The 13,668-nt window shown below is 42.6% G+C and overlaps 1 protein-coding gene across 2 annotated transcripts in view; it reads right to left on the bottom strand.

The window, feature by feature from the left end:
• Positions 1–13,668, bottom strand: part of SIPA1L2 (signal induced proliferation associated 1 like 2) — a 249,628-nt gene that overhangs the window by 82,630 nt on the left and 153,330 nt on the right. For both annotated transcript variants that reach the window (XM_088474334.1, XM_088474335.1), the window contains exons 13-14: positions 8,477–8,701; positions 2,535–2,640 (exon numbers count right to left, since the gene is read on the bottom strand). In XM_088474334.1, the coding sequence (XP_088330460.1) occupies positions 2,535–2,640; positions 8,477–8,701 (331 nt within the window). The remainder of the gene's footprint in view (positions 1–2,534; positions 2,641–8,476; positions 8,702–13,668) is intronic.

Genomic DNA, 13,668 nt, shown 5'->3' with positions numbered 1-13,668 from the left:
CCCCCCCTTCCCCGTAGGCTCCGGTTTGCTCCAGACCCCCCTCCCTATGTGTGTATCTAACTCCAACCAGCCCCCAGTGTCTCTCGAACCATCCTCCAGTGTCTCTTCAGCCAGCCCCCACTGTCTCATCTGCAAGCCCTCCTTTCTTTGCCTCTTCAGTCAGCCCCCACTGTCTCACCTGACAGTGCCCCTCTCTCTGTCTCTCCAGCCAGCACCCCTAGTGTCTCTCCAGCCAGCATCCCTAGTGTCTCTCCAGCCAGCCCCCCTGTCTCTCCAGCCAGCCCTCTATGTATCTCCAGTCAACCCCCATTGCCAGCTCCCTCTCAGTCTCACCTGCCAACCCCCTCTTTCTGTCTCTCCAGCCAGCCAGCCCCCCTCTGGACATTGATGATTGATGTTTGTCGACCATTGATGTTTTTCTTGTGATTGTAGTGATTTTACCATTTGATGGCGGATTTCTAATGGTGGTAGCCATCGCATGGTAATGATTCGATGGTGTTGCGATGGTTACTTTTTTTTATTAATGCGACTCTCAGCATCGGGCATCTTGCCCCATCCCCAATCCAGGGCCGTCCCCTGCCAGCCATGAAATAGGGCTAATATATTAAATTAATCGTTTTTTTCATCTAATACTTACCATCGCATCGAAAGTTTTGATGGTGGAAACCCAGCCATCATTTGATGATGGAATTCCGATATCCATCCCTACCCCCCCTCTCTGTGTCTCCAGCTAGCCCCCATTGTATCTCCAGTCTGCAGTGAGGAGGCAAGAGCAGTCTTCACTTGGCGCCCTAATACGGGGGCCATCTGGAAACAGGTATTTCTTCACAGAGCAGTACAACTATAATTTAACGGCACAGTAAACTCCCTAGAAGCAAGTCTGTTGATAGAAAAGAAGTAGATGTCACATAGTAGCTGCAGGGGCTCTTCTATCACTGGGGGTGACTACTGGACCCTTGCCTGTAAATGGGAACAGCAGGAACCGGGAGTTGGAGGCCAAAATTGGGTATCAGAAATGAGCTGACCCACTGAATTAGGCCAATGGTAAACATGCTGCAATATAACACAACACCATGTGGGTCATTCAGACCCGGTCGCAAGCGCTGAGCGCTCGCAACCGGGTCGATGTTTCCCCACTGGGCATGCGCAAGTGCGCATGCGCGAGACCCGGCTAGCAACGGACGCACCAAAGGGGGCAAGCTGTCGATGGTGAGTGACAGCTCGCCCTGTTTGGGAGGCGGGCAGGGGGCATGGCCAGCCAAACTGAGGCGTTCCCGACGGAACGCTTGCCATTTGGGGGCGGCTCCACTGACATCAGTAATCCCTGGGGCTTGCGGTTGACGAGACCCGATGGTTGCGATGGTCTTGACCATCGCGACCATCACCCTGGTCGATCACAAGAGCTGTGGGTGGTAACCCACAGCCTAGCGAACGACCAGGAGGCGGCACTTAAAAAAAGTAAGCAGCCGCCCTCATTCAGAGCGATCGCTTGCAGCAAGCGATCGACTCTGAATGAGGTCCCATATGTGTTAGTTGAGAGACCTGTGGCTTCAAATCTTGGGAGGACAGAATCTTACGGGATTAGTGTGGGATCTAAACTTTGGGCTTCCTGGTAGACAAAGGGATCTGAATCCAGATTCAGGGAGTTGTAGGCTGCATTCATATCTGGCTGGATGAGGGACCAAGTAAGGGCCACGGAGTAAGATCCCTGGGCAGTCCTACAAGGCACAGGCAAGTGAAGGATGTCATGTACCAGCAGCTGCAGACTCTGAGCCCAGAGCCCTGCTTGCATGGCCTAGTGCACAGTATACCACTTGTCAGGTACACAGGTAGTGTAGATCGTGAGGCTGTACCAGTCTAGAAATAGGACATCGCAGGCGCGGAGTCCGCGTGGTGGAGTGTCATGAAACCAGAGCTCCGGGGTAAAAGCAAGGTTCTGCACTACCAATACAGATAAGGAAGATATCACTGTGTGGTAGCCCATCTCCAGCAGTCTAGTAATCAGCAGTCATACTGTATTTCCCAAAGATTAGTTATGCAGCTGGTATCATGAAATTCGGACACACAGCATGAAGGAGCTTTCACTTGATGTGACCGCATATTTACCATGCTGACAATATGACCCATTTTAAGAGGAGATTCTTAAGCATATTGCTGCTTCTGTTTTTGATATTTATTATGTTACTGACTGACATATGCATGTGCATTACTATTACTGTTGCAGGCATTACTACTAGAGGGCAAATTACTGAGGGTTACTACTACTAGGTGCATTACATTTGTGGTAGATTTACCACTATACAAAGCTAAAAATGTAGTTACTGTATAATCTCATGACTCTTTTCCATGCACACTGGCATGAGTGATAACTAAAACAGGAAAATTATTATTCAATGCAATAACAATGAATATTAATTTGATTGTAGATATAGCACACATATTTTTGCTTTCATTGTATTCTTAATGCTATCTTGCATGACTGCAAACTGTGCTAAATATTCATATATTGCAAACAAAATGGAAATATCACCAACCTTTCCTCTTCTTTCTTCAACATCCTTTGACAGGACACGTTGTCTCCCACTTTCTGCTTCAATTGATGAATTCTGCAGCGGATCTGACAAAGGCAATGCTTCTTCACTGTATCAAGTAAAACATGTCTTATTTTTACTTAACATAGTAACATAGTGCATATAAAATTTGAATGCTATCTTTTGCACAGAAGACATGTGAAGATGTAACTTTCTAGCAAATATTTACCAAATGTCATAGCTTGTTATTTTTGCAATTAGCTAAAGAATAAGACAAGCACTAATTTGATATGAATATGCTATGGGATCTATTCAGTCAGACTTGGCCGTAATTTGAGCCTTTTTTCTGCCGCAAGTTCCATTTTTTTAGTGCACATGATCGGATTTTCCATGGGCCTGTGTTTGTGGGCAGCTGGTGTGCAAACATGACAGCCACGGTACAGTAACTGCATGTTGTGAACATGTAATCACAAAGTACAGGTTGAGTCTCCGATATCCAAAATGCTTGGGACCAGGGGTATTTTGGATAATGGAATATTCCGTATTTTGGAATATTTGCATACCATAATGAAATATCTTGGGAATGGGACACCAATATACACACATAATGCATTTATGTGTTATATACACCTTATACACACAGCCTGCAGGTCATTTTATAAAATAATTTCAATAATTTTGTGGCTCAAACACAGTTTGTGTACATACATGAAATTCAGTTATGTTTCATATACATCCTATACACAAAGCCTGAAGGTAATTTTATAGAATATTTTTAATAATTTGTGCCTTAGACAAAGTTTGTGTACATTGAACCATCAAAAATCAAAGGTTTCATTATCTCAGTCAAGCCAAAAAAATCCGTATTTCGGGAATATTTGGATATGGGAGACTCAACCTGTATAACTAAATGACCTGCAAAAAGTCGCAATCAAAGCCACGGGTAGGGGTTTGATTTATGAGTGCTCTCATCCTGGTGTAAGTGTAACACTGATTATGATGACTGCATCCAATTGGTCGCACACGCACACTGTGAAAACACACTAATTTATGCAAAAGTCCTAAAACTGCTGCAGCAGTGTAGAAAAAGTGACTAAACTGCAGTGCACAGTTGTCTTAAACAACTAAGGAATGCTTCACACTGGGGAAGGGGAACCCAGCTCACATATTTTTAAGTGATGTTATTAAAGAAAGTAAATTTCCTATTTGCATCAGCTTCACTTTGCATTTTACATGCTCTAAGACACATGGGTATTTATTATCTGCACTATCCGACCATAAATTGTAATGTGTTTCCATTGTGTACTGCGATTTTTAGCATTTCCAGTACTGACATTGAAACATGCCTCCAGTTGCACTTCTGCCACATAAGAACCAGGTACATCAAGGGGAGGGATCTGCAGCCAAATGAAGGAAGCTGCAGACCCGAACTTGCTACCAACTCTGAATAAGAAGTGTTTAAGCCTGACAAAATACAGTATGCCATCAAGTTCCCTTCCAATTCTCTGAAGCAGGATTGCCAGGTTAGGAGGAACATGCTTTTCTGCCATCAGCTCATCTGGCATAATGTGACTGCCAACCTTTCAGACTTAGGGTCTGATTCAGAGGTGGATGGAGAAGCGACACAACTGCGCCTATTGACGATCGCCTGTCTGTGACTTTATGCCAATGCCACTATAAAGTCCTTCCTTTGTATTTACCCATGCTTCTGAATGTGCAAGGTCTGACGCCCACTTTCTGGATCTGTAAACGTGTGGAAAGACCACTTGTTGGCTCCCAGCGCATGTCCAGCATTCGGGCAAGCTCGTCTCCACCCCAGTATGGGAACTGGGTGTCAACAATGCAATCACACAGAACTGTTCTGTCTTGCGGGAGTATCATGGGAGTGTAGCTAGGATTCCGTGCTTACAGAGAAGGGAAACCTGTGTCAGACGGATCTCTTGCATCTGTGGACAGAAAAACAAGTGGGGGGAACAGCTTCCTGCTTGAAGGCCGCACAGATGCTCACATTAGCCCTACGACAACTTGCATTAGCATATCGCCACCACACGAAGACGAGATGGGAAGAGGCTGGAGCATTGAAGGTGTTGGTCACTAAGCTTGTGTTTAACTGGATGAAATAGAAACAGCTTTTGTAATCATCAAGGGCAAAATCAGGATAAAATGAAACCGAATTATTGTCCAACTTGAGGGGACCATGCAATCAGACCATTCAGAGGACAGTGTCTTTGTCCTTGTATTGAAGCATGCAGGCTATGAATGTCCTCGGTGGAGTTCTGGGAGGAGGAGGCCTGTAAGGAAGTCGATGAGCTCATTCCACAGAAAGTTGTGGGGAGAGATCTGCAATTTGACCCTGCATAGGCTTGGTGAGGTCCTCCACAACGTAGATGCGACGCTCAGCCTCCCCAACTCGCTCCCATATATTTTGAGGTTCATGGAGAATCAGAGAAATATCCATTTGTACTTCACCAATTTAGTCAGTGACCCTCTTCAGTAGGTACCCTACAGTCACTCCAAAGCCAAATATGAGTTGATACAAAGGAAAGCAGGCAGTTGCAGAAGTAGTACTGCAAGCTCCAGCCAGTAGATGCAGGATATTGGGACAGGCAGAAATGTGCAACAGGGTCCACAGAAATGAAGAGGACAGGCAGGAGAGGTAGACAGCCACCACCAGGTGCACTACAAGTACCACAGACACTAGCATTTAGCAGCCAGCAGCAGCAGCAGCCTGTAATAAGAAAATCCAAAATGGTCCACCTCAGTGCAGAATGCCAGCTGAGACTGGTGAGGGAGGGTTAGGGGTAAGGGTTAGCAATAGGGAATTTACCTTAAGGTGTCAGTATTGGGACTGTCGGGATGCCGCTGTCGGTATTCTGACAGCCTGCATTCCGACCGCCGGGATCACATACCCAACCTGTTCATGCAGGATATGCTATTGTGATTTGTATACCATTTTCTTTTAATTAAAACAGTTTAAAAAAAAAAAAATTCACTTGAACTTATTTTAGTGAACAAATTATAGGCTGCTTTCACAAAGACTGAAAAAATGATTAAGATTTATAATAAAGTGGAGGCTGTTCTTGATGATGTCAACTTATTAAGTAATACTATTTGCTTGCTGCATTTGATGTAAATTACACAGAACTACAGAAACTAGTGTTTCATATCTACATTTTTACTTGATTTCACATCATGCTTGTATCATGAACAGATTGCTTTTCATTCCACTGGTAAAGTGCACTTGTCCTAGTTTGCAGGCAGATATTGATAAGCCAATTGATTGAATTGGTGTAAACAGTAATGATATAACGCTTTTAACTATGATTTGTTGGCTTATATTAATATCCGTTTTCATAGGTCACGTGCCATGTCTTTATTTATTTAAAGAATGGCTCTGCAGTTGCTATAATCCAGAAGGGGACAAGGGATTCATATATTTAATGATTTATTTAATTATTTGCTGTGCTGATTTGTTCAGTTGACTGAATGATACTATTCATTGTGTTCACATTTGCTTGACCATATTGTATATAATTTTGGGTACACTGAGCCACCCCCATGTGGTTTTAGCTGTCATGTGATTTGTGCCATATTAGTTATGCCTTGATGATCTTAAACTCTAATTGGCAGCATGACCACTTAAAGCAATAAGGATACATGCATGTGCATAGGGTGATTGTGACCAGTAACAATACTGAATATTAGAGTTATCAGCATAGGTTGTGCTAGTTTAGATCATATAATTATATCACAGCACTCCAATGATTTTTATATAGAGCACCACATGCTAGAGCCAATGAACTGTTGCTCAATATACGTAACTTAGCTCTGGCAGGACCTGTGGATATGATATTAATAGATGGATGTGTACTGTGATCGTGACCTCCAGCTTATAACATAAGCTTGATTGCTTACATATACAGTTGCATTTACAAGTGTTTATTGCACATTTAGGAGCTGATTCTGAGCCGGAAGCACATGCAGCTGCGGAAGCCTGCTTACTAGCTTGTGATAATGCGAGAATCCGCCCATGTATACAGAAAGCCCGTACGGCAGCATGTGGAAGCATAACCCGCCCTCGGTTTTTCTGTCCTCAGCTACAGCCATCTTCTTTAGTATCTGGACTTGCACCCACCCCGTGCTGAGTACAAAAAATATGTCTGAAATATGTGTTCAACCTCCGTCCGCAGGCTACAATGTAGCATGAAAGTTGGTATACATGCTTATAACACTCCTACTAAACGGATCAGATACGTGTGTTCGCAAAGTTGCAGCCCAGAAATACCCATGTCACGGATAGCGTGGTCCGTTGAAGGTTGGGTCAATCCGTACGCACCAGTGAACTCCGTCCGTGTGTTTAAGTCTGAATTGGCGCATGTGCAGTCACCGATTTATATCTTTAGTACATGCGCAGTATGCTGGCATCTGCAAGATACATCCGTATTACCAATTGCATTCGGGTAAGAATCAACCCCTTTATGGCTTCTCTATACCAGCTGATATCAGATAGATCAGAAGTCAGAAGCAACCATGCCATTATCACATCTAGCTAACACAGACAGGAATGGCTGAACTGAGGGCCTGATTCCCACACGGACGCTAATGCGATTTTCATGCAGACTGAGTGATTGTTTGCCATTGCGCATGTGTATAAGCCGCACAGCGAGTGCACAGCGATTGCATTGCAATTACGGACGCACTTTGGAATACATCGCACAGTGATTGACAGGTTGTCAGCGTTTGGGGGTGGTGACAGGGGTGCGGCAAAAAAACGCAGGTGTGTATGTCCATTTAAACGCTGTTACATGGGTGTGCATAAATTAGCCGCTGCAAGTGCATATACAGCATGAGAGTCCTGTGCATGTCAGGAGAGCTCCCGAGTCTGCAGCTGGTCAGACCTACCGCAATGGCAAGATGCCTGTCGATGGTACCGATATTTACGCAGGTATACGTTGTCGCACGCAGATAAGAAGGCAGCAGTGGGTGTATTCATGCTCAGATGATCTTTGCAGACTTTAGCATATTTTCGCAGCTGAGTTGCATACAAAAAAGCAGAATTTCTACCAATCTCCAAACCTACAATTGCGTCACTTAAGATTCACCTCTTCCTGAGCTTCTCATAACCCACCTACTCTCTCTGCCAGTTCAAACTCTTTGTTACACCATTACCACTTAGACTGTGAGCACTCACTGGACAGTCCCTCTCCCCGCATTCTCTCCTACTTGCACTATACGTCTATATGGTCTGTCACTTACGATAAGATGGGAGATATGACCCATTGAGGTATGTCACTTCAAAGCTGTGTGTACCACTGGCAGGTGCATGCAGCACTGAAGGTGACAGGGGACAGGCTAGCGCTGGACACCCCCCTCCTCCCCAATGAGACATGGCAGACCCCCTTGTAATGTCACCATGCCTCTTTCCATATGCACATTCCGTCCCTGATTCCAAATAATAAATGCTGGGAGGTATGTTATGGCAGTTTAGTGAAATTTATGAGAAAATCCAGATGTTAAGCAATATACTGGTACTTATCTGTACAGCACTCATAAAATTGTAAAAAACTATTATATATATCCTTTTGGGGTAGTGGTCACACTAGGTGTCAGGTGGAATGTGAAAGGGACTGTTAGGCCACACAGAGAGTCCTTAACCAGGATGCTGGGTTTATTGATATCAACAGGGTAACAGCGGTATCAGAGGTAAGCAGAATAGAGGTATAGCAGAAGCTAACAGCAGTAATTAGGTGTCTCATCTCAGGAGTAAAGATGGTGCCAGCTGCACATGAGCAGTAGCCCAACAGTGAGGTAATCAGGTTGGAGGTTGCCACTCTCTGACTCTGGGTCCTAGTACCCAGCATATATATTATATAGTAAGGAGAGGAGACAGTGCCGGAGCACAGTGCTCTCTATCAATAAGAATATACTGTTGACATAATTCTTACCTTTGACATACTGTAAGATCACACGCTTCTGGAGGAGGACTATCTTCAGTCTCTTTCCATCCAGTTACATATTTATTTACAGCCACTTGTCTTTGGAAGGACCTTGATACAGTAACAGATTTCTGCTGTGCATTGGAATGAGGAAGAATGTACTCTGAGGAAGTATCCAAGGTTCCATTGATTTTAGGACACTGGGATGAAGGACTTCCTGAATGGCGTGACCCGCTGCAGAGACAAAGACAAAAATAGGATTTATGCCTGTTTACATGATAATTGAAGACTAATAAAATTTTTGCAGATATCTATCTTAATCTATATTATAAATCTGATCTCCTAACAATGTGAATCCTTGATAAAGGCAGATTTACACTTGCACTTCTTTCCAACTCAACTAGGGTATATATAATGGAGGCTGTACCCTGATCCAGACAAAAGAACGACCACAATAGAAATGTCATATTTCCAGTATGGACCTAATACAAATACCTCCAACCTGTACTGTTCTGTGTACACACAGGGCCTGATCTAATCGTAAATGCATAAATATGTGTCCTTGCATCACATTGTTGTTTTGTATATTCACACAGCGTATTAAGAGTCGCATGTGTCTTGCACTTGCAGGTTTGTCCCTAAGATCTACACAGATGCATTCTCACACTACCATTGCAGAATTGCAGTTCATTACAGTTCATTTACATGTCAGCAAACAATTAAAATGTAAATAAAGGTTCCTGCCTACTATCATCTTTGTATCAACCATTTAATGAAATACTATATTACATTACAATAATGACAAGCAATAAACACATGAATTACTTTATAATCTGGTGCAAGTACATGAGGGCAATTCATGCATGTCTCCATATACCTGCACACTGTTAGGTCGTATTGAGCTTCAGCCCCTTGTTGAAAGAATGAATGCATTATTTCCATAAAGTTATTATTTTGTTGGCATTAAATTTCTATTTCCATGTTGCACTTTTAGTATTACCATTATATTTTTATTTATATCCTTTACTACTCTATGAAGGTACTAACTAGTTTTGATTTGCATTGCTTGTCGTTGACTGCCTTCCCCAAGAGGTAAACATTTGGCCATTTCCATATATAGGGGCTGATTCTGAGCTGTGAACAAAGCTAAAAACAACAAGTAACTGTTCACCCTAGTAAAACCATGTGGTAGGGATGGACATCAGAAGCGGATGATCAGCAACCATTGATGTTTCCAATTCGATGGAATAGAGGGAATTCAATGGTCGTCAGCCATCTGATGGCTGGCTGTCGGGGGAGCACAGCAGCGGGAGAATCTAATCACAGTGTTAGGGGAGACTGGGGGCAGCCCAGCATCTCGGAGAGCGCAGGGCACGTCTCCGCAGTGAAGTAAACAGGCGTGCCGTGAGTCTCCGCCTCTGTTTCAGGACGCGCACCCTTTCCTGCCTTATGTGCGCATGCGCAAAGCTATGACTGCTTCTGCACATGCACACAGTATAACCATTGAGATGGTTATACCATCAAATGGTTGCAATGTGATGGCTAGTTGACATCGCATCGCTGGGTTTGATGCCAGAAGACTGGCAACTATTCGATCCCGGGCTTACGATGTCCATCCCTACCATGTGGTACTGCAGGTGGGGCATATATAAAATGTGCAGAGATTTAGATTTGGGAGGGGTGAGTCCAAACTCAAATCTAAATTGCAGTGTAAAAAAAATCCAGTATTTGTGGGCTACATGCAAAAGCAGCCAGTATTTACCCTGCATGCTAAAACAATAAATGTGTTTGTACCTCTTGCATTGCACGGTAGTTCAAAGCTACAAAGTTACTTTTTACTTTGCTCAAAACTCAGAGGAGGTGATTCTGAGGTAGACGCAGTTGCAGTAGCGACTGCGTCTTTATGGTAATGCCATGGCCAATGGGCGTCCTATTGAGACACCCAGCGGCTGTGGCGCGATTCACCTGATGTTCGTACAAAGACGCACCATCGGACATTGCACCTGCCTATAGCAGGCTCAGAGTCTCCGACTGACCACGGCAGCTGGTATCAGTGCAAATGCATCTTTAGGCACAGTCACTGACACCAACGTACCTGTGACATGTGCGTGACTGGTAGCCACCTTCACCCCCCAGTTACCACTCAGAGCTGCCCATGGAAATTGCATGGATTTCCATTCAACTTCAATCTGCGTCTCTGTGCAGTAACCACTGTGGTGCTCTGCCCAAGTGCAGAGGAAAACCATTGGACAATTACGTCCCATGCTTTCCCTGCGTCCACCTCTGATACCCCATAATGTTGCTCTAACTAGAGCTCTGATCAAATAATCATCTAATGAAATATTCATCTTTTGATATTTGGAATATGCTTGTCCATAGTTGTTAATTCATCACCGGCTATAATACAATAGTCAGTATGAGTCTCATCATCATCAGTCATGTCTTGTTTGGCTGTGATTAATACATATCCCGTCCACCAACATTATCTATACAAAAATGGTTGTATGATATTCATATTTGTTCCAACATTGCTATAAGGTTGCTAAATCACTAGTTGTGCCTTAAGTGGAAAAAAATATACCCTTGCATTAATATACATTATATAAAAATAATTTGAACCATAACTGATGCAATCTTTGAACATAAAAGTTTATGCTTTTAACGCTCACCAGCTAGAGGCCTCCTGTCCTCCATTTATCACCTCCTCCTTTCGCACAACACCCCTAGAATCGAGATTGTAGGGGCATTGAGATGGCCTGGCACAATGACATGGGGAGACCCTTGATCCTAATATTGGTCGCAGATTCAATCAAAATTGAGTGGGTCGGCTACTTCGACATGTAATTTGGAAAATGCATTGAAAATCTATCCGAGATGATATTTAGTCCTGCAGTGGTTGCATAGAATATTCCCTTCTTCCTCTGAGTTGTGTAGGACGGGATGTGGATACCTCATATCATATGTTCTGGGCCTGTCATAAACTGGTGCCATGTGGATAAGTGTCCAAGCTTTGATCGCACAGATCACAGATGTCACATTGCATTCCTTTGCTACTAACTCTATTACATTGGGCGATCCCAGGGGATTCAGAACATATTAAAAAATGTATAATTTACTGAACTATAGCATATACTGAAGTCAGCAAAGAGCTGAATTGAATGCCATTGGAAATCCTTAGCTCCACCTCCTTTTGCCTTAATTAGGGAATAGGTCTAGTTCACATATGGAACATATCGCGATGCTCCCCTTTTGGCTGCTGATTGATAATCTCCCTTCATTCCATTATACATGGACCGCGTTCTCATATGTGTGGAAGTAGTTCTCTTATGTTTACTTCTTGGTATTATTTGGCAAACAAGGTTTTGTCCTCTTTCTACTATATTGCATAAATGTCCTTTTATTATATATATTCTTGAAAATGTTTGCTTGTTATGTGCACCCACTTCCCTTTCCCTTCCTCTTTCTGTAACCTGTTTTTTCCTTATTATTTTGCAAAATGTAACTAAATTAAATATTAAAAAAAAAAATGTTTGTAAGACAGATGTTTCCAGTATTTTCTTGGGCTAATGGATTTGTAAGATATAATTTTGACTATTAAGTGAATTTCTGCTCTTTGGTCAAAGACAGCAATGATGTAATATGAAACTAATGAAATGTCTTACCAAGTCTGGTGATGGTTCCAAATGTGCTTTTATAGTCTCACCTCTTACTCCTCTTCAGCTATCCTTTACAAATAACCAGCTGTTGTGGAGTTGCTTTGAAATGAGAACCCTGATGCAAAAATAACAGCATCCTCCATTAGTGAGGCATATATACATCCATATGGGATTTCCTCTAGCATTGTATTGCTGTTTCTTGTGTGAGGGATAGCCCGACGCGAATTAAGAGTCTACAACTTCCCTTCTCAAGGTCAGGCAGAAACAGAGTCTATATATTTTTATAACTAAATAGCTTTCAACGAATTAATTAACTGGTTATAGCAGTGTTAATAAAATGTGTAGAAAAGTACAAACCATCCAGATAAGGCTGTTTTTGGGGTACAGCATAATGTGATTAAAAGTGTATACTGTACGGACAATATAAGAATGGAAGCATTAAATAATGTACATATATTGTAGTGGACAAACAAATTAAACGCCATGCAATTAGATTACAAGAATGTCATCTGATTTAATGTCCTTACCTCAAACAATACATAGGTAGAACAACACATCCTTGTTGAGCTTATGACAAATATATAGGTAGATGGAAAATAAATAAAAACACCTGGGCAAATGAGGGGCACCATACTGTATATATTGGAAGCAAATACTTCCACACAGATATAGCTCATGCTTTAATGAAGCAAATAACATCCCAGCATGATTAGGGACATATAGAAAATGCGGGACCGGCTTGGTTGCCCACATGTCTAGCATGGCTACAATAGGAGACCAGTGACTCTGAAAGAGTGGTGATGATTGGGCATACCGTCTGGAGCTCCAGTGTTAAGTCAAAGGCTGAACTTACTAATGTTTTATGAACAAGTGTAGTTCAACAGCAGCTGGGGGGACGCTTATTGCCTGGTCTAGAGATGTCAGCATGGAATTCTGAGGGAAAACAGTGGGCAGAAGCACATAGGCCATAGTACAGTAACGGTGTATTTATTTGAAGTGTGAAGCAAAACAAGTGAACAGCTACGGTAAAATATACTGCAAATTTCAACCTGTGGGGCGAGCAGACAGTTTCATCAATTTGGTCTGACAAGATCTTCACACAGCAGGATATCATATAATGTTTCTGCTGTTCTAGAATAAAATACTCCCAATAAAGGTTTTCTTCACTAGTCTTAACAGCTCATATTTTTGTAAAGTAAAAAGCATTCAAATAATATATATGTGGGTGACCTCTAATTCAGCTTGCACAGAAAACACGTGAATGTTATTGTCGGTGTACACAGTGATTTTATGCAATTTGTATAACTCTATATTTGTCTGACCTTGAGAAAATAATTTGGAGACAATGAAAACACATTGGGCTGTTATTCAGAGACAGCATTATAATATTTAAAGGAACCCCCACATGTCCATACATCACACTGATATAAGTCTATGTATTTTCCATCGTGGATTCCCTTTCAAAGTGAGTGGTCTTGAACACTTGTAAAGGATAGCTGAAAAGGAAAGAGGTGAGACTAACATAGTGCATTTTACAATTATTTT

Source organism: Taudactylus pleione, unplaced genomic scaffold, assembly GCF_031769625.1.
Source record: "Taudactylus pleione unplaced genomic scaffold, aTauple2 ptg000154l, whole genome shotgun sequence".
NCBI lineage: Eukaryota > Metazoa > Chordata > Amphibia > Anura > Myobatrachidae > Taudactylus > Taudactylus pleione.
This window is presented reverse-complemented; position numbering and strand designations above follow the sequence as displayed.